This window comes from Oncorhynchus clarkii, chromosome 21 (assembly GCF_045791955.1).
Source record: "Oncorhynchus clarkii lewisi isolate Uvic-CL-2024 chromosome 21, UVic_Ocla_1.0, whole genome shotgun sequence".
In the NCBI taxonomy this organism is placed as follows: Eukaryota; Metazoa; Chordata; class Actinopteri; order Salmoniformes; family Salmonidae; genus Oncorhynchus; species Oncorhynchus clarkii.
In genome coordinates, this window is record NC_092167.1 from 43,216,678 (window position 1) to 43,234,441 (window position 17,764).

The 17,764-nt window shown below is 44.8% G+C and overlaps 1 protein-coding gene across 1 annotated transcript in view; it reads left to right on the forward strand.

Annotated features, from left to right (window-relative positions):
• The first annotated feature begins 3,477 nt into the window (after positions 1 to 3,477).
• LOC139379080 (ankyrin-2-like) overlaps positions 3,478 to 17,764 on the forward strand; it is a 136,859-nt gene continuing 122,572 nt past the window's right edge. The window contains exon 1 of the mRNA XM_071121850.1: positions 3,478 to 3,612. Coding sequence (XP_070977951.1) covers positions 3,478 to 3,612 — 135 coding nt within the window. The remainder of the gene's footprint in view (positions 3,613 to 17,764) is intronic.

Consider the following 17,764-nt stretch of genomic DNA (forward strand, 5'->3'; position numbering starts at 1 on the left):
AATTATGTAGATATATTGAAGCAACATCTCAAGACACCAGTCAGGAAGTTGAAGCTTGGTCGCAAAATGGGTCTTCCAAATGGACAGTGACCCCCAAGCATAATTCCAAAGTTGAGGCAAAATGGCTTAAGGACAACAAAGTCAAGGTATTGGAGTGGCCATCACAAAGCCCTGACCTCAATCCTATAGAAAATTTGTGGGCAGAACTGAAAAAGTGTGTGCGAGCAAGGAGGCCTACAAACCTAATTCAGTTACACAAGGTCTGTCAGGAGGAATGGGCCAAAATTCACCCAACTTATTGTGGAAAGATTGTGGAAGGCTACCCGAAATGTTTGACCCAAGTTAAACAATTTAAAGGCAATGCTACCAAATCCTAATTGAATGTATGTAAACTTCTGACCCACTGGGAATGTGATGAAACAAATAAAAGCTGAAATAAGTCATTCTCTCTACTATTATTCTGACATTTCACATTCTTCAAATAAAGTGGTGATCCTAATTTACCAAAGATAGGGAATTGTTACTAGGATTAAATGTCAGGAATTGTGAAAAACTGAGTTTAAATGTATTTGGCTAAGGTGTATGTAAACTTCCAACTTCAAGCCATTTAGCAGACACTTTCATCCAAAGCGATTTACAGTCATGCTTGCATACATTTTGCACGTGGGTGGTTCTGGGAATTGAACTCACTACCCTGGCGTTACAGGTGCCATGCCCTACCAGCTGAGCTACAAAGGATAACATGCCATGAACGCTACATCGGTGCTACCCAGAAGGATTCTCTCTTCGCGAGAATGAATATAGCATTCACTGTTCTGTTCCTAACAGTGGCTTTTGAAATGCTAGCCGCGTACTAGAGTAGCTGAGATGATTCTAATGTAGGAGGACATAGTTGGCTTTGTAAGGAGAAATCACAGATCTCAATCAATGGATTGTACTAATACATCAGTTGATGTCCTCTACTTATTCCAGTCCTTCTGTATTTAGATGGTGGTGTTGTGGTGTGAATACAGAGGTATATTCTCTGAATGTGTGAGAGTGCAGCCGTTTCTAATAAGGCTTTTGACATTCCCGTGATTGTAATGATAAATATGATTACCCCTCTCTGCTTGATGAACTCTCGCCCCTCCTCTTCCTCTCCGCCCTTTTCTCTCCTTTCTCTCTATCCCCTTTCTGCTCCTCCTCCTTTAGTCGGTCTTGTTCAATGGGCTCATGACATTATTGACATTAATGTAGATATCAGTGCCCCTGCTTCTCAGCTGAAAAGGAGACACAAGACTGGTTTATCACATGGACTTTCACTGAATACAATGAGACTGAATAGGGTTGAGGAGGGGTGTGTCTGGAACTACACACTATTGTTTTACCATGTAGCGATGTAGCTAACTACTGGAACTACACAGTACTGTTTTACCATGTAGCGATGTAGCCAACTACTGGAACTACACACTACTGTTTTACCATGTAGCGTTGTAACTAACTATTGGAACTACACAGTACTGTTTTACCATGTAGCGATGTAGCTAACTACTGGAACTACACACTACTGTTTTACCATGTAGCAATGTAGCTAACTACTGGAACTACACAGTACTGTTTTACCATGTAGCAATGTAGCTAACTACTGGAACTACACACTACTGTTTTACCATGTAGCGTTGTAACTAACTACTGGAACTACACAGTACTGTTTTACCATGTAGCGATGTAGCTATCTATTGGAACTACACACTATTGTTTTACCATGTAGCAATGTAGCTAACTACTGGAACTACACAGTACTGTTTTACCATGTAGCAATGTAGCTAACTACTGGAACTACACACTACTGTTTTACCATGTAGCGATGTAGCTAACTACTGGAACTACACACTACTGTTTTTTCCCAAAAATAATTTCCTTTATGTTTCGGCATTAGACTTGCCTAACTCTCCCTTGAAACATATGTTTTGTGTTGAATAGACTAAATTAAACATTCAGTTAACATCTGACTCCAAAGTGATCTGTTCTTGCCATTTGAATTCTATGAAATGTCAGATTCACTGGAGATATGATAATTTTCCGCAAAAGTAATTTGTATGTAACTTTAGTTAAGTTCACTATATCTTTCTTAAGGGTAGCTTTAGTGTAGCTCAACTTCTTCCAGTGTGAAGTAATCGGTAGCTTGGTAAACTATATTTTCAGAGTAGCTTCCCCCAACACTGGTTGGGTGTGAGTGTGTAGGATGTGTGAGTTGATGCCAGTACGTAGTAGCTAGGTCCAGCTGGGGCTGTCTGGTAGGTGGCACAGACACATTATGCCATCACCAGTGCTGTGTCACCTCTCCATCCAACACACACTACATGACTCTATACTCCAAGCATGTGGACATACAAACATTTTGAAACCTACATATGTGGGCAAACAACATGTAACTGTACAGTACGTACGCATGAAATAATAATGCCTTGTTTAGTTTTTAAACCCACACACACTCCATTATAAATATAGGACTATTTTCCTGTTTGGCTGGGGAATTGTAATGCAGGTCATTTCATACTTTTCGTAGATTTTATACACTGCTTTATTGGTTTCATGGCTCTAGGTAAAGAAGTGTTGTGTTCAGTAACAGAGGAGTCTGACGTGTGTGCGTGTGCGTGTGTGTGTGTGTGTGTGTGTGTGTGCTCGAGCTGTGAATTCGGCAGCAGCAGAATGTACCATTTTACTCCATTGTAAGGGGACAGGAGTAAGGTATTTAAGGGAGATTTCCTGTCTCCTCTGTGTCCCCCTCGGTTCGAAGCACATGGTTCTTTCCACTTTCCAACCAAACGAGAGTAAACCGTGCTCTCAGCCACCGTATCCCCACCCTCACCACCCCTCTCTCCTCCCTACCCCCGTTGCGTGATTAGTGGGGAAGTCTTGTATTTGGGATAACTGACAGACAGATCCAAACCTGAAGCTTCCCACAGCAGCTGGATCTCTTTCTCTCTTATTCTCTCTCTCTGCCTGTCAGCTTACCTCTGGTGGCGTGTATCAGACACGCCCCCTCCTCTCGCTCTCTCTCTCTCTCTCTCTCTCTCTCTCTCTCTCTCTCTCTCTCCCTATCTATCTATATCTCCCTCTTTCTATCCACACACAAACACACAGTCCAAACATCAGATGCAGAGTTCCGGGGAGTGGGGCTCTGAATGTAGATCAGGACCAGTTCATATGTGGTGGTGGTTGTAGCTGGAGGTATAGAGGACTAGTGGCTACACCTCTCTCTTTCTCTCTTCTTTCCTTCCTCCTCCTCTGCTTTCCCGCAGAGTTGTGGGAGCAGACGGCTCGGCTCCAACGTCTTCCTGCTCTCCGTGGAAAGTCACCCGCTGGGAATCAATTTATTTTAACCCTTCGCTGGCGCTACTGCTCTTTGGGACTCTGGGAGTCTTTGGGGGAATTTTAAAGGAGGTTTGGGTTGATTTTGTCTGGAATCACTGTAGTAGGAGGTAGCAGGCAGCAATGGCGCATGCCGCTGCCCACATTAAGAAGTCCAGAGTGGAGCTGGTGGAGCAGCAGGGTCCTGACCTGAAGGCTCTGGAGAAAGCCCGTCAGAGGAGGATACGTTCCCGGGAACGGGCCGAGCGCAAACGCAAGGTACGTGGATAGACAGCTCGGTATCCATAATGCTTTGCCTTCACCTGCCCATTCTCACATCCAACACCTCCTGATCATTACCTTCTACACAGTAATCACCCCGTAATCAACCACAGCATCCAGGTATGAGGAGAAATACCCATCTTCCATCATTCCGCCCATCTCCATGTCTAAACCACTATCTACACCACCATCTAAACCTACACCACCACCACTATCTACACCACCACCACCATCTAAACCTACACCACCACCACTATCTACAACACCACCACCATCTACACCACCACCACCATCTAAACCTACACCACCACCACTATCTACAACACCACCACCATTTACACCACCACCATCTAAACCTACACCACCACCACTATCTACAACACCACCACCATCTACAACATCACCACCATCTACACCACCACCACCACCTACACCTCCACCACCATCTACAACACTACTATCTACACCACCACTATCTACACCACCACCACTATCTACAACACCACCACCATCTACTACACCACCAATATCTACACGACCACTATCTACACCACCACCACTATCTACAACACCACCACCATCTACTACACCACCAATATCTACACGACCACTATCTACACCACCACCACTATCTACAACACCACCATCTACTACACCACCATCTACACCAACACTATCTATACCACCACCACCATCTACACCACCATCTACACCACCACAAACATCTAGACCACCATCTACACCATCACCACCATCTACAACACCACCACCAAATAGACCACCACAATCTTCACCACCATCTTAAACACTACCACCACTACCACCATCTACACCACCACCACCATATACACAAACATCTACACCACTACCACCATCTACACCACCACTACCACCATCTACACAACCACCACCACCAACTACACCACCACCACCTACACAACCACCACCATCTACACCACCACCATCTTCACCAGCAACACCATCTACACCTCCACCAACTACAGCACCACCATCTACATCACCACCACCTCCACCATCTACACCACCGCCACCACCAACACCGCCACCACTTACACCACCATCTACACCATCATCTACACCACCACCACCATCTACATCCCCACCACCACCTATACCACCACCACCTACACCACCACCATCTACACCACCACCACCTTCTAAACCACCACCATCTACACCATCACCACCATCTACAACACCACCACCAAATACACCACCACAATCTTCTCCACCATCTTAAACATCACTACCACTACCAACATCTACACGAACATCTACACCACTACCACCATCTACACCACCAACACTATCTACACCACCACCATCTACACCACCATCTACACAACCACCACTACCATCTACATCACCACCACAATCTACACCACCACCATCTACACCACCACTATCTACACCACCATCTACACCACCTACACCACCACCATCTACACCACCACCATCTACACCACCACCATCTACACCACCACCATCTACACCACTACAACATCTACTCTACCATCTACACCATCACCACCATCTACACCACCAACACTATCTACACCACCATCTAGACCACCACCATCTTCACCAGCAACACCATCTACACCTCCACCAACTACAGCACCACCATCTACATCACCACCACCTCCACCATCTACACCACTGCCACCACCAACACCGCCACCACTTACACCACCATCTACACCACCATCTACACAACCACCACTACCATCTACATCACCACCACCACCTATACCACCACCATCTACACCACCACTATCTACACCACCATCTACACCACCTACACCACCACCATCTACACCACCACCATCTACACCACCACCATCTACACCACCACCATCTACACCACTACAACATCTACACTACCATCTACACCATCACCACCATCTACACCACCAACACTATCTACACCACCATCTAGACCACCACCATCTACACCACCATTTACACAACCACTACTACCATCTACATCACCACCACCATTTACACCTCCACCACCACCACTATCTACACCACCACTATCTACACCACTACCACTACCACTATCTACAGCACCACCACCATCTACAACACCAATATCTACACCACCACCATCTACACCACCACTATCTACACCACCACCATCTACACCAACACCATCTACACCACCACAAACATCTAGACCACCACCGTCTACACCACTACAACATCTACACCACCATCTACACCATCACCACCATATACACAAACATCTACACCACCACTACCACCATCTACACCCCCACTACCACCATCTACACCACCACCACCACCACTATCTACACCACCATCTACACAACCACCACCAAATACACCACCACAATCTTCACCACCATCTTAAACACCACCATCACTACCACCATCTACACCACCAACACCATATACACAAACATCTACACCACCCCTACCACCATCTACATCACCACTACCACCATCTACACCACCACCACCACCACTATCTACACCACCACCACAACCATCTACACCTCCACCACCACCAACTATAGCACCACCACTATCTACACCACTACCACCTCCACCACCACCACCTCCACCACCACCCCCGCCATCACCTACAGCACCACCTACACAACCACCACCACCTACACCACCACCACCATCTACACCACCACCACTATCTACACCAACACTATCTACACCACCATCTACACCACCACCACCATCTACACCATCATCTACACCATCACCACCATCTACCACACCATCACCAAATACACCACCACAATCTTCACCACCATCTTAAACACCACCACCACTATACCAACACCACCATCTACACGGACATCTACACCACTACCACCATCTACACCACCACCATCTACACCACCAACACTATCTACACCACCAACTACACCACCACCACCATCATCTACACCACCACCATCTTCACCAGCAACACCATCTACACCTCCACCACCACCAACTACAGCACCACCACTATTTACACCACCATTATCTACACCACCACCAACTCCACCCTCTACACCACCAGCATCTACACCACCACCATTCAACACCAACACCATCTTCACCACCATGTACACCACCACCATCTACACCACCACCACCACCATATACACCACCAACACTATATACACCACCAACACTATCTACACCACCACCATCTACACCACCATCTACACCTCCATCTACACCACTACCACCATCTACACTACCACCACCACCACCACCATCTACACTACCACCACCATCTACACCTCTATCTACACCTCCATCTACACCATACCACCACCATTTACACCACCACTATTTACATTATCACCACCAGCCTCTACACCACCATCTACACCACCACCATTTACACCACCACTATCTACACCACCACCACCATTTACACCACCGCCACCATCTTCACCAACACCACCACCACCATCTACACCACAACTACCACCATCTACAACACCACCATCTAGACCACCACCATCTACACCACCACTACCATCTACACCACCACCACCACCACCACCATCTACACCACAACTACCACCATCTACAACACCACCATCTAGACCACCACCATCTACACCACTATAACATCTACACCACTACAACATCTACACCATCACCATCACCAACATCTACAACACCACCACCAAATACACCACCACAATATTCACGGCCATCTACAACGCCACCACCATCTACACCGCCACAATCTACACCACCACCACCACCATCATCTTCACCATCTACACCACCACCATCTACACCACCAACAGTACCATCTACAACACCACCATCTACACCATCTACACCACCACCACCACTATCTACACCACCACCACCTTCTTCTCCACCACCACATCTACCAATGCCACCACCATCTACACCACCATCATAATTTACACCACCATCTACACCACCAGCATCTACACCACCAGCATCTACACCACCACCACAATTTACACCACCACCATCTACACCACCACCACCTTCTTCACAGCCACCAGCACCATCTACACCACCACCACCTTCTCCACCACCACATCTACACCACCACCATCTACATCACAATCTACACCTCCATCTTCAACGCCACCACAATCTACAACGCCAACACCATCTACACCACCATCATAATTTACACCACCATCTACACCACCACCACCACCAGCATCTACACCACCACCACAATTTATACCACCACCACCACCATCCATCTACACTACCACCAGCATCTACACCACCACCATCTACACCACCACCACAATTTACACCACCACCACCATCTACACCACCACCAGCATCTACACCACTACCATCTACACCACCACACCCACTGCTTAGCTAACCACATTTAAAGGACGAGGAATACCCATTCTTAAGCTGCCATCTCTCCAACCAATAGCACCACCATTCAAGAGTCAGAAGTTCACCACCATCTCTGAATGTGCTACCCTCCCCGCATATCCATGCTCAGAAAGGTGCACATCTCTGCCCATGGACAGGCATCCTCCCTGGGCATCCTCCCCTGGCACACAGAGAACAACGATGCTACAATCAGCCTGTGCTATAGTCCTTGTGCGTTGCCAGTGAGTCTACACAGAACCTTTCTACACCCCAGGCTGATTGCAGCATAGATTCATTATTCTCTGTGTAGTGCATACATATATACTGTATGTGTTGAACACCTGGTGTTCCAGTACATGATGTGCCGAGGGACTACCTGGTGTTCCAGTACATGATGTGCCGAGGGACTACCTGGTGTTCCAGTACATGATGTGTTTACCTTATTGACTGGGATGTCCTGTGGTGCTCAGTGTGACACAACTGGGTCAGGGTATAGAGCGAGTTTGTGTCTTTTTCTGTTTCTACCCTAACACACAGTGTCCATAGACAGATTAGTGACTGTTCTGCTGTGTCTAAGGAGATTAATGCAGCAGTATTGGAAAATAACACCTGCTCACATATCAAGTCATTACTGTGAACACTGTGTGAGCTATTGTGAACCACACCTTATTTTGAGCCGGCGTTGCCTTGGCCACTGGCATGGTGTGACATTTGTGTGTTCGCTGAAGCATTACTATACTGAGTGTGTGGTTGTCCAATTGATGAAGCCAAAATAACAAAGAGAACAGCAACATACTAACCACCCAGTAGAGTACTCTAAACCAGACAATACACTCTGCATGTCAGAACGAACCCTTAGGCTACTTTGTTCTACGCTCTAACCAGCATCAATCCAGTAGTCAGATTTAGACACAGGGCCCTTTACCTGCTGGGGAGATTTTCTGCGTGTTGTTTTTGTGTTTGTATTTGGTTGTCCTCCTCTGTAGGCTACTGTTATTCACTGGAGTCACAGCAGATTAGGATGACTGGGATCATCGGTCTGCTCTCTCTGATGTGGTGAACACTACAGTCCTAGAAGATATATTTGTATATCAACGTAGTGTGCTAGTATGGACATTGGAACTTGTCTGTTTGAAGCGCTTCAAAGTCACAGGAGTTGAGGGGGATAGACCAGGGCTGTCAAACGGATTTTCCCCACAGGCCGCATTCGGTCTTTGCCGAGGTATGGAGGGCCGTACTGAAAATGGATCCGTTGCTTTTACAGTTTTTGATGCTCCCTGACTGTGTAGCTTTAGTTTTGACGACTGTTATCAAGCTGGACACAGTGAAGAGATTATAGATGACTTATCAAGCTGGACACAGTGAAGAGACTATAAATGACTGTTATCAAGCTGGACACAGTGAAGAGATTATAGATGACTTATCAAGCTGGACACAGTGAAGAGACTATAAATGACTGTTATCAAGCTGGACACAGTGAAGAGACTATAAATGACTGTTATCAAACTGGACACAGCGAAGAGACTATACATAACTGTTATCAAGCTAGACACAGTGAAGAGATTATAGATGATTTATTAAGCTGGACAGAGTGAAGAGACTATAAATACAATAAATCTACTACTTTGCATTATGAGCATCACACACACGTTATTTCTGAGTATAGTAGACCAAGTTTATCCGGCAGTGGCCTGCCACAGTATACAGTGTGAATAGGAGACAAAATATGAGTACATAGCATCAGATCAATATTCCTGTGGCCTTTCCGTGTCAGGAGAGGGAGAGGGGGATCAGAGGAGAGGAGGAGGGCAGCAGGGGTCTCCCAATGATCAACTCTCACTGGGAGACCACTCAATACCCCCCTCTGTCCCTCTCATTCTCTCTCTCTCTCTCTTTCTCTCCCCTCCCCACATAAACACATGTCCTTCGGGATATGAATGGTTTAATGCATCACCAGTCTCTAAGCAGACTGTCACCTCTCAGTGTAATATCTTTATAGGGCTCTGTCTCCATCTCTGTTGCCAACTAGTACAAAGACCAGATGTTGTCATTGTGAGAGCAATGGCTGTCATTTCATTCATGAAACTACGTGTCCAGACTCAACTACTGAACCGGAGATCATGCCCCTTCATCACCTCTCTGACCTGTACTGGCAGCGGTGTGACAAACCCAGTGCTTTATCTCTTAGACTGGTGCAGGCATGTGCGACCCGTCACATTTTAGCTAAAGGAAATTAATAAAATATATCTATATTTTTTGTATGTTATATTCTATATTTTTTTCCATGTTATTTTGACATTAGTACGTGTCACATATCAGTTTGCAAACAATGTAAAACTTTTTTTTAAACATTTGTTTTTACAAATCATTTAGTTAATAAAGCCGCATACAAACATGGTCTCTTTTTTACTTTCTTGAGTAAGGCAGGTTCAAAATACAGGTGTTTCAGCCTAGCTCAGTGCTTTCTGTGGTGGTGGGGCAGCCAGTGGAAAAAATATGGAGAGTAGGGGTTGGTAATGTTCTCTAGTTGCGCCGTGGTTGGCTCAGTGTTCTGTCACTCATGGGGACACTACGTCACCGCCAAGTCTAAGGGTAGAGCTCGAAAATTCAAGCCCCTTGGGTCCTGCCATAGAGTTACATTAGAAGTGCCCATCCAAGAAGGCTCAAGGTCATTGGCAGCAGATAAAATTATGTCAAATCACGGTATATCTACAGTAGCTTTGATTGGACTGATCTTGTCAACATTATACTTTCAAAATCTTAGCTAGCAGTCATCATCATAAATCAAGTTGACAATCTACTGGCAAATCCGTTTAATCATTTTCAAATGAAGAGAAATAATGAAGAGAAATTAAATATAAAACGTATCTGTGCTCATCAGCCATTGGACATAAACATTACACAACAAGTTGTACATCTCAAATTCAACAATGGTCTGGAAGGAATCAGTGGCTACCTGCAAGCATTGCAAAGCATTCATTAGCCTGCTATTCGGTGCAGTGGCTGTGTCGTACAAGTCTGGATTTAAGGGTCTCTTTTCCAAGCTTAAAATTATAAACATTCAACATTGGCCATGCTGTCAATCCAACATGATTTCTGCCACGCACAAAACAACTGTAAACTCGCAACTGGGAAATCTGACTTCGGTGAGTTCAAGACAACTGGGAACTCGGGGAAAAAACGAGCTCCGACTGGGAAAATATGTTTTGAAAGGTCATCCAACTCGGAATTGTAAGTCCGGAACTCGGGCTTCTTTCTAGAACTACGACTTGAAGATCACCGACGTCCTCATGATTCAACCTTGTTTTTTTCCGATTTCCCAGTTGTCTTGAAAGCAACATAAATCCAGAGAATGCCAGACTTTGATGACAAAGCCCACGATGGACCGCCGCGCCACCTTCCTGTTCAAGTGAGTCCAAAAATGTCTTGTATGCTGCAGTATACATTTTGTAATGTGCCGGGGAGATATGTCTACTGTAGCTAAGAAAGTCATACTAAGTGTATGTTGTGTAGTAAGGTGCCTCACCCTAATAATTTGGTCCATTTTCACCTCTTAATTTAGCCTACTGTTCTGACTTGGTGGTGCACATGTAGCCTGTTTTAGAGAAATGTAGTCATTGAATATTGTAAGAGCTTTCATTGTCTGCTTATATGCCCCCTTTATTTATTGTACGGTTCTGACTTGATGTACATGTTCTGAATTCTGTCGCTGTACATTTCAAAAGTGCTGAACAAATAGTTATATTAACTGCGTCGGTCCTAGCGCACTCATTAATGTCTTAATGGAAGTGACGGATTGTCTCTTATCCGCTTGTCGTCACATTATGACAGAATTTGTACGTCTCAATTGTCAGAAGATACCACATTTGTTTAAGCAAGTCAGCCATATCAGCTGTGTTTTTTTAAAGGCAGTAAATGAGGCTGAATTAACTGTTTCGCTGACAGACAAGGCTCAACTGATAGCCAGGTGTAGCAGTGGTAAGCTGTTGGGACTCCGCTTTTGGGACAGCTTTATGTAGACCCTAACAGTTTGTGGGCACCGTTTGTCACCGTTATAGTGCAATTCATGTATTGTTTAGTGTTGTGTTGTGTTGTGTAGTGGCTTTGCTGGCATGCATCCCCATTTTTGTTTGCCCCACCAATATTGACATGCTAAAATCGCCACGGGGTGCAGGACAGAAGATGCATGTTGTAATTGCATCACTGAGGGCTTAACCAAAGTATACACTACCCTGTCCAACAGGGGGAAGGGAAAAAAATTGAGATTCAGTGAAAAACATCCTGTCTCCCATCTGTGTGTTTTGGCCAGGAGGCCCGGTCCTCTCTCACCATGCTAGTGTAGCTATGTATTCAGATTCAGAAAAGTTTCATATCCTTGAAGAGGCAATTCATCTTGCAGCAGTCATAAAACATATAATATCTAAAAAATAAAATACCAACGGAAATTTACAAATAATAAGGCAGGTTAAGTGCAAGTCCATAGTGCAAGTGCAGTTAGTCCAACATTTGTTAAGATGCAGAATTGCATTTGGAGTAAAAGTCTTGGCCCTATGTGTTTTATACCTTAGGTAGTCTGTACCGGTGTCCAGAGGGAAGGAGCTGGACTTCAGAGTGGAGTGGATGGGAAGAGTCAAAAACTATTTTATTGGCCTTATACTGTAGAGGGTAGTTCTTGCTGTTGCTGCCCCATGATTTTTCCACAAGTCCTGACTATCTTGCCCAACCTATTTTTCTGTGCAACCTTGATATTCCCAAACCAGCAGGTCAAGCAGTAGGATATAATTATCTTAATGAATGATTTATAAAAGAGAACCATGATGGTTAGATCAGCATTAAAAAAGTGCAGTTTTCATAGGAAGTACAGTCTCTGTTGGCCTTTCTTAAAAATAGTGTCAGTACACTGATCCCAGGACAGCTTGTTGTCAATGACTAGCCCAAGGTGTTTGTTCTCCTCCACTATTTCTCACCTTTTATCAGTGATGGTGTGTGCATGGTAGTGTTCCTTCGAAAGTCATTCACCATGCCCTTTGTTCTTGATGTATTTAATATTAGATGGGATGACTCACACCAGACAGTAAAATCATTCAGAGCCGGTCCGTGCTCCATCTCATCCCCTTTGAGAAGACTGACCAAAGCAATATCGTCAGCATATTTGATCAGGTGGCGCCCTGGGAACCGGCTCCGGCAGCTGTCTGTATACAGTAAGGATAGTACTGGTGAAAGAACACTGCCCTGTGGGGTTCCAACTGAAGTAGTGTGCACCTCAGAGAGTATGTTGCCAACTCGTACCTGCTGAGACCTATCAGTTAGGAAGTTGGTGATTCATGTGATAAGCACAGCATCAAGTCCGAAGTCTCCTCTCAGTCTGTCCGCGAGGACCAACAGATTGCTTGTGTTAAATGCTGAGGAGAAATCTGCAAACATGGTACACACAATGGTTTTACTGCCCTCCAAATGCATGTACAACAGATGTGAGAGCGAGAGGATGGCCTCATCAGTCCCTCTCTCTGTAAAAGGATGAATGGAAATTGGAGGGGGTCAAGAAGGTGTCAGGTGGTGTTGATTATGTATGCCTTGATGACCTTTTCAAGAGATTTGTGTGGAAAGCGTCCTCTATGTGTGGAAAGGGAAAAGGTAACCAAAGCTAGGAAATTATGGTTATTTCTAGCCAAATAGCTGATGGTATCATGACAGTGACAGGAAGTCAGTGGTCATAAGCTAGCTGACATCAGTTGGCATGACTAGTTGTGACATCAGTTGTTTCGGTCATTTCTGGGAGCTGCCATCACCCTTTTTTTATATACTACAAGCAATCAATTTTTACTTACTTTCTGAGTTTATATTCCATTCCACCGCTTTTGTGTGTTGTGCGATGGGCCAAGTTGGGGTACTTTGAGTGTACACATCCAGTGTTAATCCTCACAGTTTGAGTTTACACGTTCCCTCCCTGCATCAGTGTACTATGGTCACCCACTGACAGAGTGCATCAGGTGTACTAATAATACACAGGAGTGAGATTACACTAAAAGTTCTCCCTGACATAGAGGTGCCGGTTTCTCATAAATGTTGAGGATTTTCAGTGGTTGTTGTTTCCGTGGGTCACACAAAGCTAAATTAGCATGACACGAGCTGAATTAAATGTAAAAGACTGTGAGAATAAAACGTTTGCTATACGCTCAGTGCTCCTTTGACATTTCACAGAGATACTCTTGTTTTTGTGAGAAATCTTCAAAAAAGAGAACGAATTGTAGATTAATATGAAAAATGTATACAAATATATGAAAATACTACATGTCATGTCTCAAAATCGTCATCTATCTTACATTTATATTATTTTATGTCCTGTGGTTTCAAGAAGAAAGATGACAAGTTCTACAGGAAACTGAGCCTGTCAGGTAGCCAGTAGCCTTACTTCTTGCACAGAATCCAACCTAGCTGACGGCGATGCAATATTCCTGATTTTTGACCACATTTTTTCTTTGGCCTCCTTCGATTTAGTCATCCTAATTCTGGCCATCCTACAAGTGTAAAAACATATTATTAGGATGATCCAAATACGGTGTCACGTGACAAATAAACCTTGATTTGATAAAGACATGAGGTTTGGACCATTGGTTTTCTTAGAGGATTATCTACACAGCTAACATATATTACCCATTGGTCAAAATATGTGTTTTTGATTGGACACCCTATCCTATGCGTTTATGGATTTTGCGACCGATATACGTTTTGTGGACGGATTCAAGAAAACCAGGGATGGGGACACCACTGCTGTGCTTACCCCAGCAAACTGGACCTGTGCTGGGTAGAGGGACAAGGATTTTGACCTGGATGTGGAGATCTGGAGGATGACAGGGAGATGTCCTTGGTAAAAGCTGTGCTGATGAATAATTGAACAGTGTGCCTGTCCTCAGACGGCGACCTAGCAACACAGACTACAATCTTCTTTGATGCATTACTAAGCGAGTGGTGGTACATCCAGCAGTTGCCATACCAGGCAGTGATGCAACCCGTCAGGATGCTCTCGACGGTGCAGCTGTAGAACCTTTTGAGGATCTGAGGACCCATGCCAAATCTTTTCAGTCTCCTGATGGGGAATAGGTTTTGCCGTGTCCTCTTCACGACTGTCTTGGTGTGCTTGAACCATGTTTGTTTGTTGGTGATGTGGACACCAAGGAACTTAAATCTCTCAACCTGCTCCACTACAGAATGGGGGGGGCGCTCTCGGTCCTCCTAATGTTCATCTACTCATGCACATTCACTTACAGTACCATCGGTTATTACTGAAGACTGAGGTACGGTATCAGTGGTGGCTGGTGGCACTTTAAATTGGGAGGACGAACTGATAGTATTGGCTGGAATGGATTGAATGGTTTAAACACAAACACATGGATGAGTTTGATACCATTCCATTTAGTCCATTCCATCCATTATTACGAGCCGTCCTCCCCTCACCAGCCTCCTGTGTATGATATGTATGCTTATACATGACAAAAACTCTGCAAATATTGTACATTTTGGGTGTTCGGCTAAAATGGCTAGAACTGATAGAGCGAGAGAGATATAATTTATCTAAGCCACGCTCTCTCACTACGCTCTGCCTCCCACCATCCTGCCCTCTCCTTCCTCCTCCATTTAAACTCCTGTGGATTAGTGTACAGTATGTGGATGTACCCTATGTAGTACAAAGTGTGTCTGCTGGTATTTCAAGTACTGCAGCTACAGTAAACCGTAATGAGGTTGGATATTGGTTTTCTCTCTGAACTAGTGGATTGTACTGTTGTATTTGATTTTACCTTGTTTGACAGCTTAGATCACATGATTCATGTGTATTTGGTGAGTTTTAGATACAGTATTAGAATTCTCTGTATTTTCATCACTGTGAGTTTGTCAAAAAATCTAGAATTTATTTAGTCGTAGTAATCCGTTTTCTGTCTAGATGTGGTGTGACTACTGGTTTATGGTTCTACTGTATACCATGTTTTGCTCTTTACTGGGATTGGGGAAATCCAGAATTACATTCTTAATTTATTACAGTCTAAGTGACCATGGTAACCAAAGGGGAATCATGTAGAGTATGTCACAGACAAAGATGATTGTATTGCCATTTTGAAATCTGAATCTGACTTCTACAGTCTTCTACAGAGTCTTCTACAGAGTCTTCTACAGAGTCTTCTACAGAATCTTCTACAGAGTCTTCTACAGAGTGGACATGCACTGAAATAAATCTGCTTTGTGTTGTGGAAAGAAAGAGAGAAAAATGATATCATGATGTTGTATTGTCACATGCAGTGCAGTGAAATGTGTTGTTTTACAGGTTCAGCCATAGTAGTACAGCGCCCCTGGAGCAAATTAAGGTTCAGTGCCTTGCTCGAGGGCACATAGACAGATCGCTCACCTTGTTGGCTCAGGTATTTGAACCAGCAACCTTTCGGTTACTGGCCCAACGCTCTAACCACTTGGCTAACAGCCATCCAAGACAAGGGGTATCAATAATGAAATGCAGAAAAGTGTGGGAGGTAGAAAGAGCTGGAGGGATGGTGAGAGAACCTAGAGAGAAATGTGAGCAGGGTGTTGATTGGATTTTTACTGCCAGGGTCCAAATTACGGGGTCGAACCACAGGTAGAACCAGCTAGGTCTGATATGTGTAATATTGTTGCTAGCTGCTACTCCCAACCAGCAGTGTGGTATTCATATGAGTCATCCGTTTATCTTTGTCCATTTGTGATCACTGAATATTGATGTTTCTAAGTACTAAGCATTTATCCATACCATCCATCTGTGCAAGAACATCGGTACTTAACGCAAAGTCTCCACTTGGTCTCCTTGAAGAGCTACATTAAGTTACACAGAGTCACTGTCATGTGGGCGTCCCGACAGCTATTTCCAGCAAGGTTCAGCATCTCAACACGCAGTCCGTAGTGCTTCTCTAGTCTGCAGTGTGTTCGCTTGGTAAGGTGTCGTGATAAACTGTGTGCCAGGGATATCTGGTGGTGAGATTAACGTCTCACCAATTAAAATGACCCAGTGACTTCAGTCTCTGTTTAATTTCCCCCGCTGGTCCCAGGCCAGGTTCTAGGGCTGTTTTTGGGACAAACACAGATTCCCTGTCAATACTATTGGTCCACACACTACAGAGTATTGGACTCCACACTGTGTTCAGCTGCAGAGACCTTGTGTCGGAGGGAAGGGTAGCTCTTGTTGGGGGGTTCAGGTGAAGGGGATGCAGATTACATGGCTGACGGATGATTCAGGATTCACAGTTTTTGGAACCATGAGAAGGGTGAGGGATGTTTGTCTTCAGTGTTTAGGTATGTGTTCAGAGGCCATTTTGATGTTGTGATGACTGAGTGATTGGGTTTCAGATTTGTTTAGCCCCGAAAACCCTTTGTGCCGATAAGAATACGGTGATTGACAGAGTCGAAAGCCTTGGCCAGGTCGATGAATACGCTGCACAGTATTGTCTTTTATCGATGGCGGTTATGTGGATGGTTCCAGGAGGACTGTGGTGGATGGTTCCAGGAGGACTGTGGTGGATGGTTCCAGGAGGACTGTGGTGGATGGTTCCAGGAGGACTGTGGTGGATAGTTCCAGAAGGACTGTGGTGGATAGTTCCAGAAGGACTGTGGTGGATAGTTCCAGAAGGACTGTGGTGGATGCTTCCAGAAGGACTGTGGTGGATGCTTCCAGAAGGACTGTGGTGGATGCTTCCAGAAGTACTGTGGTGGATGCTTGCAGGAGTACTGTGGTGGATGGTTC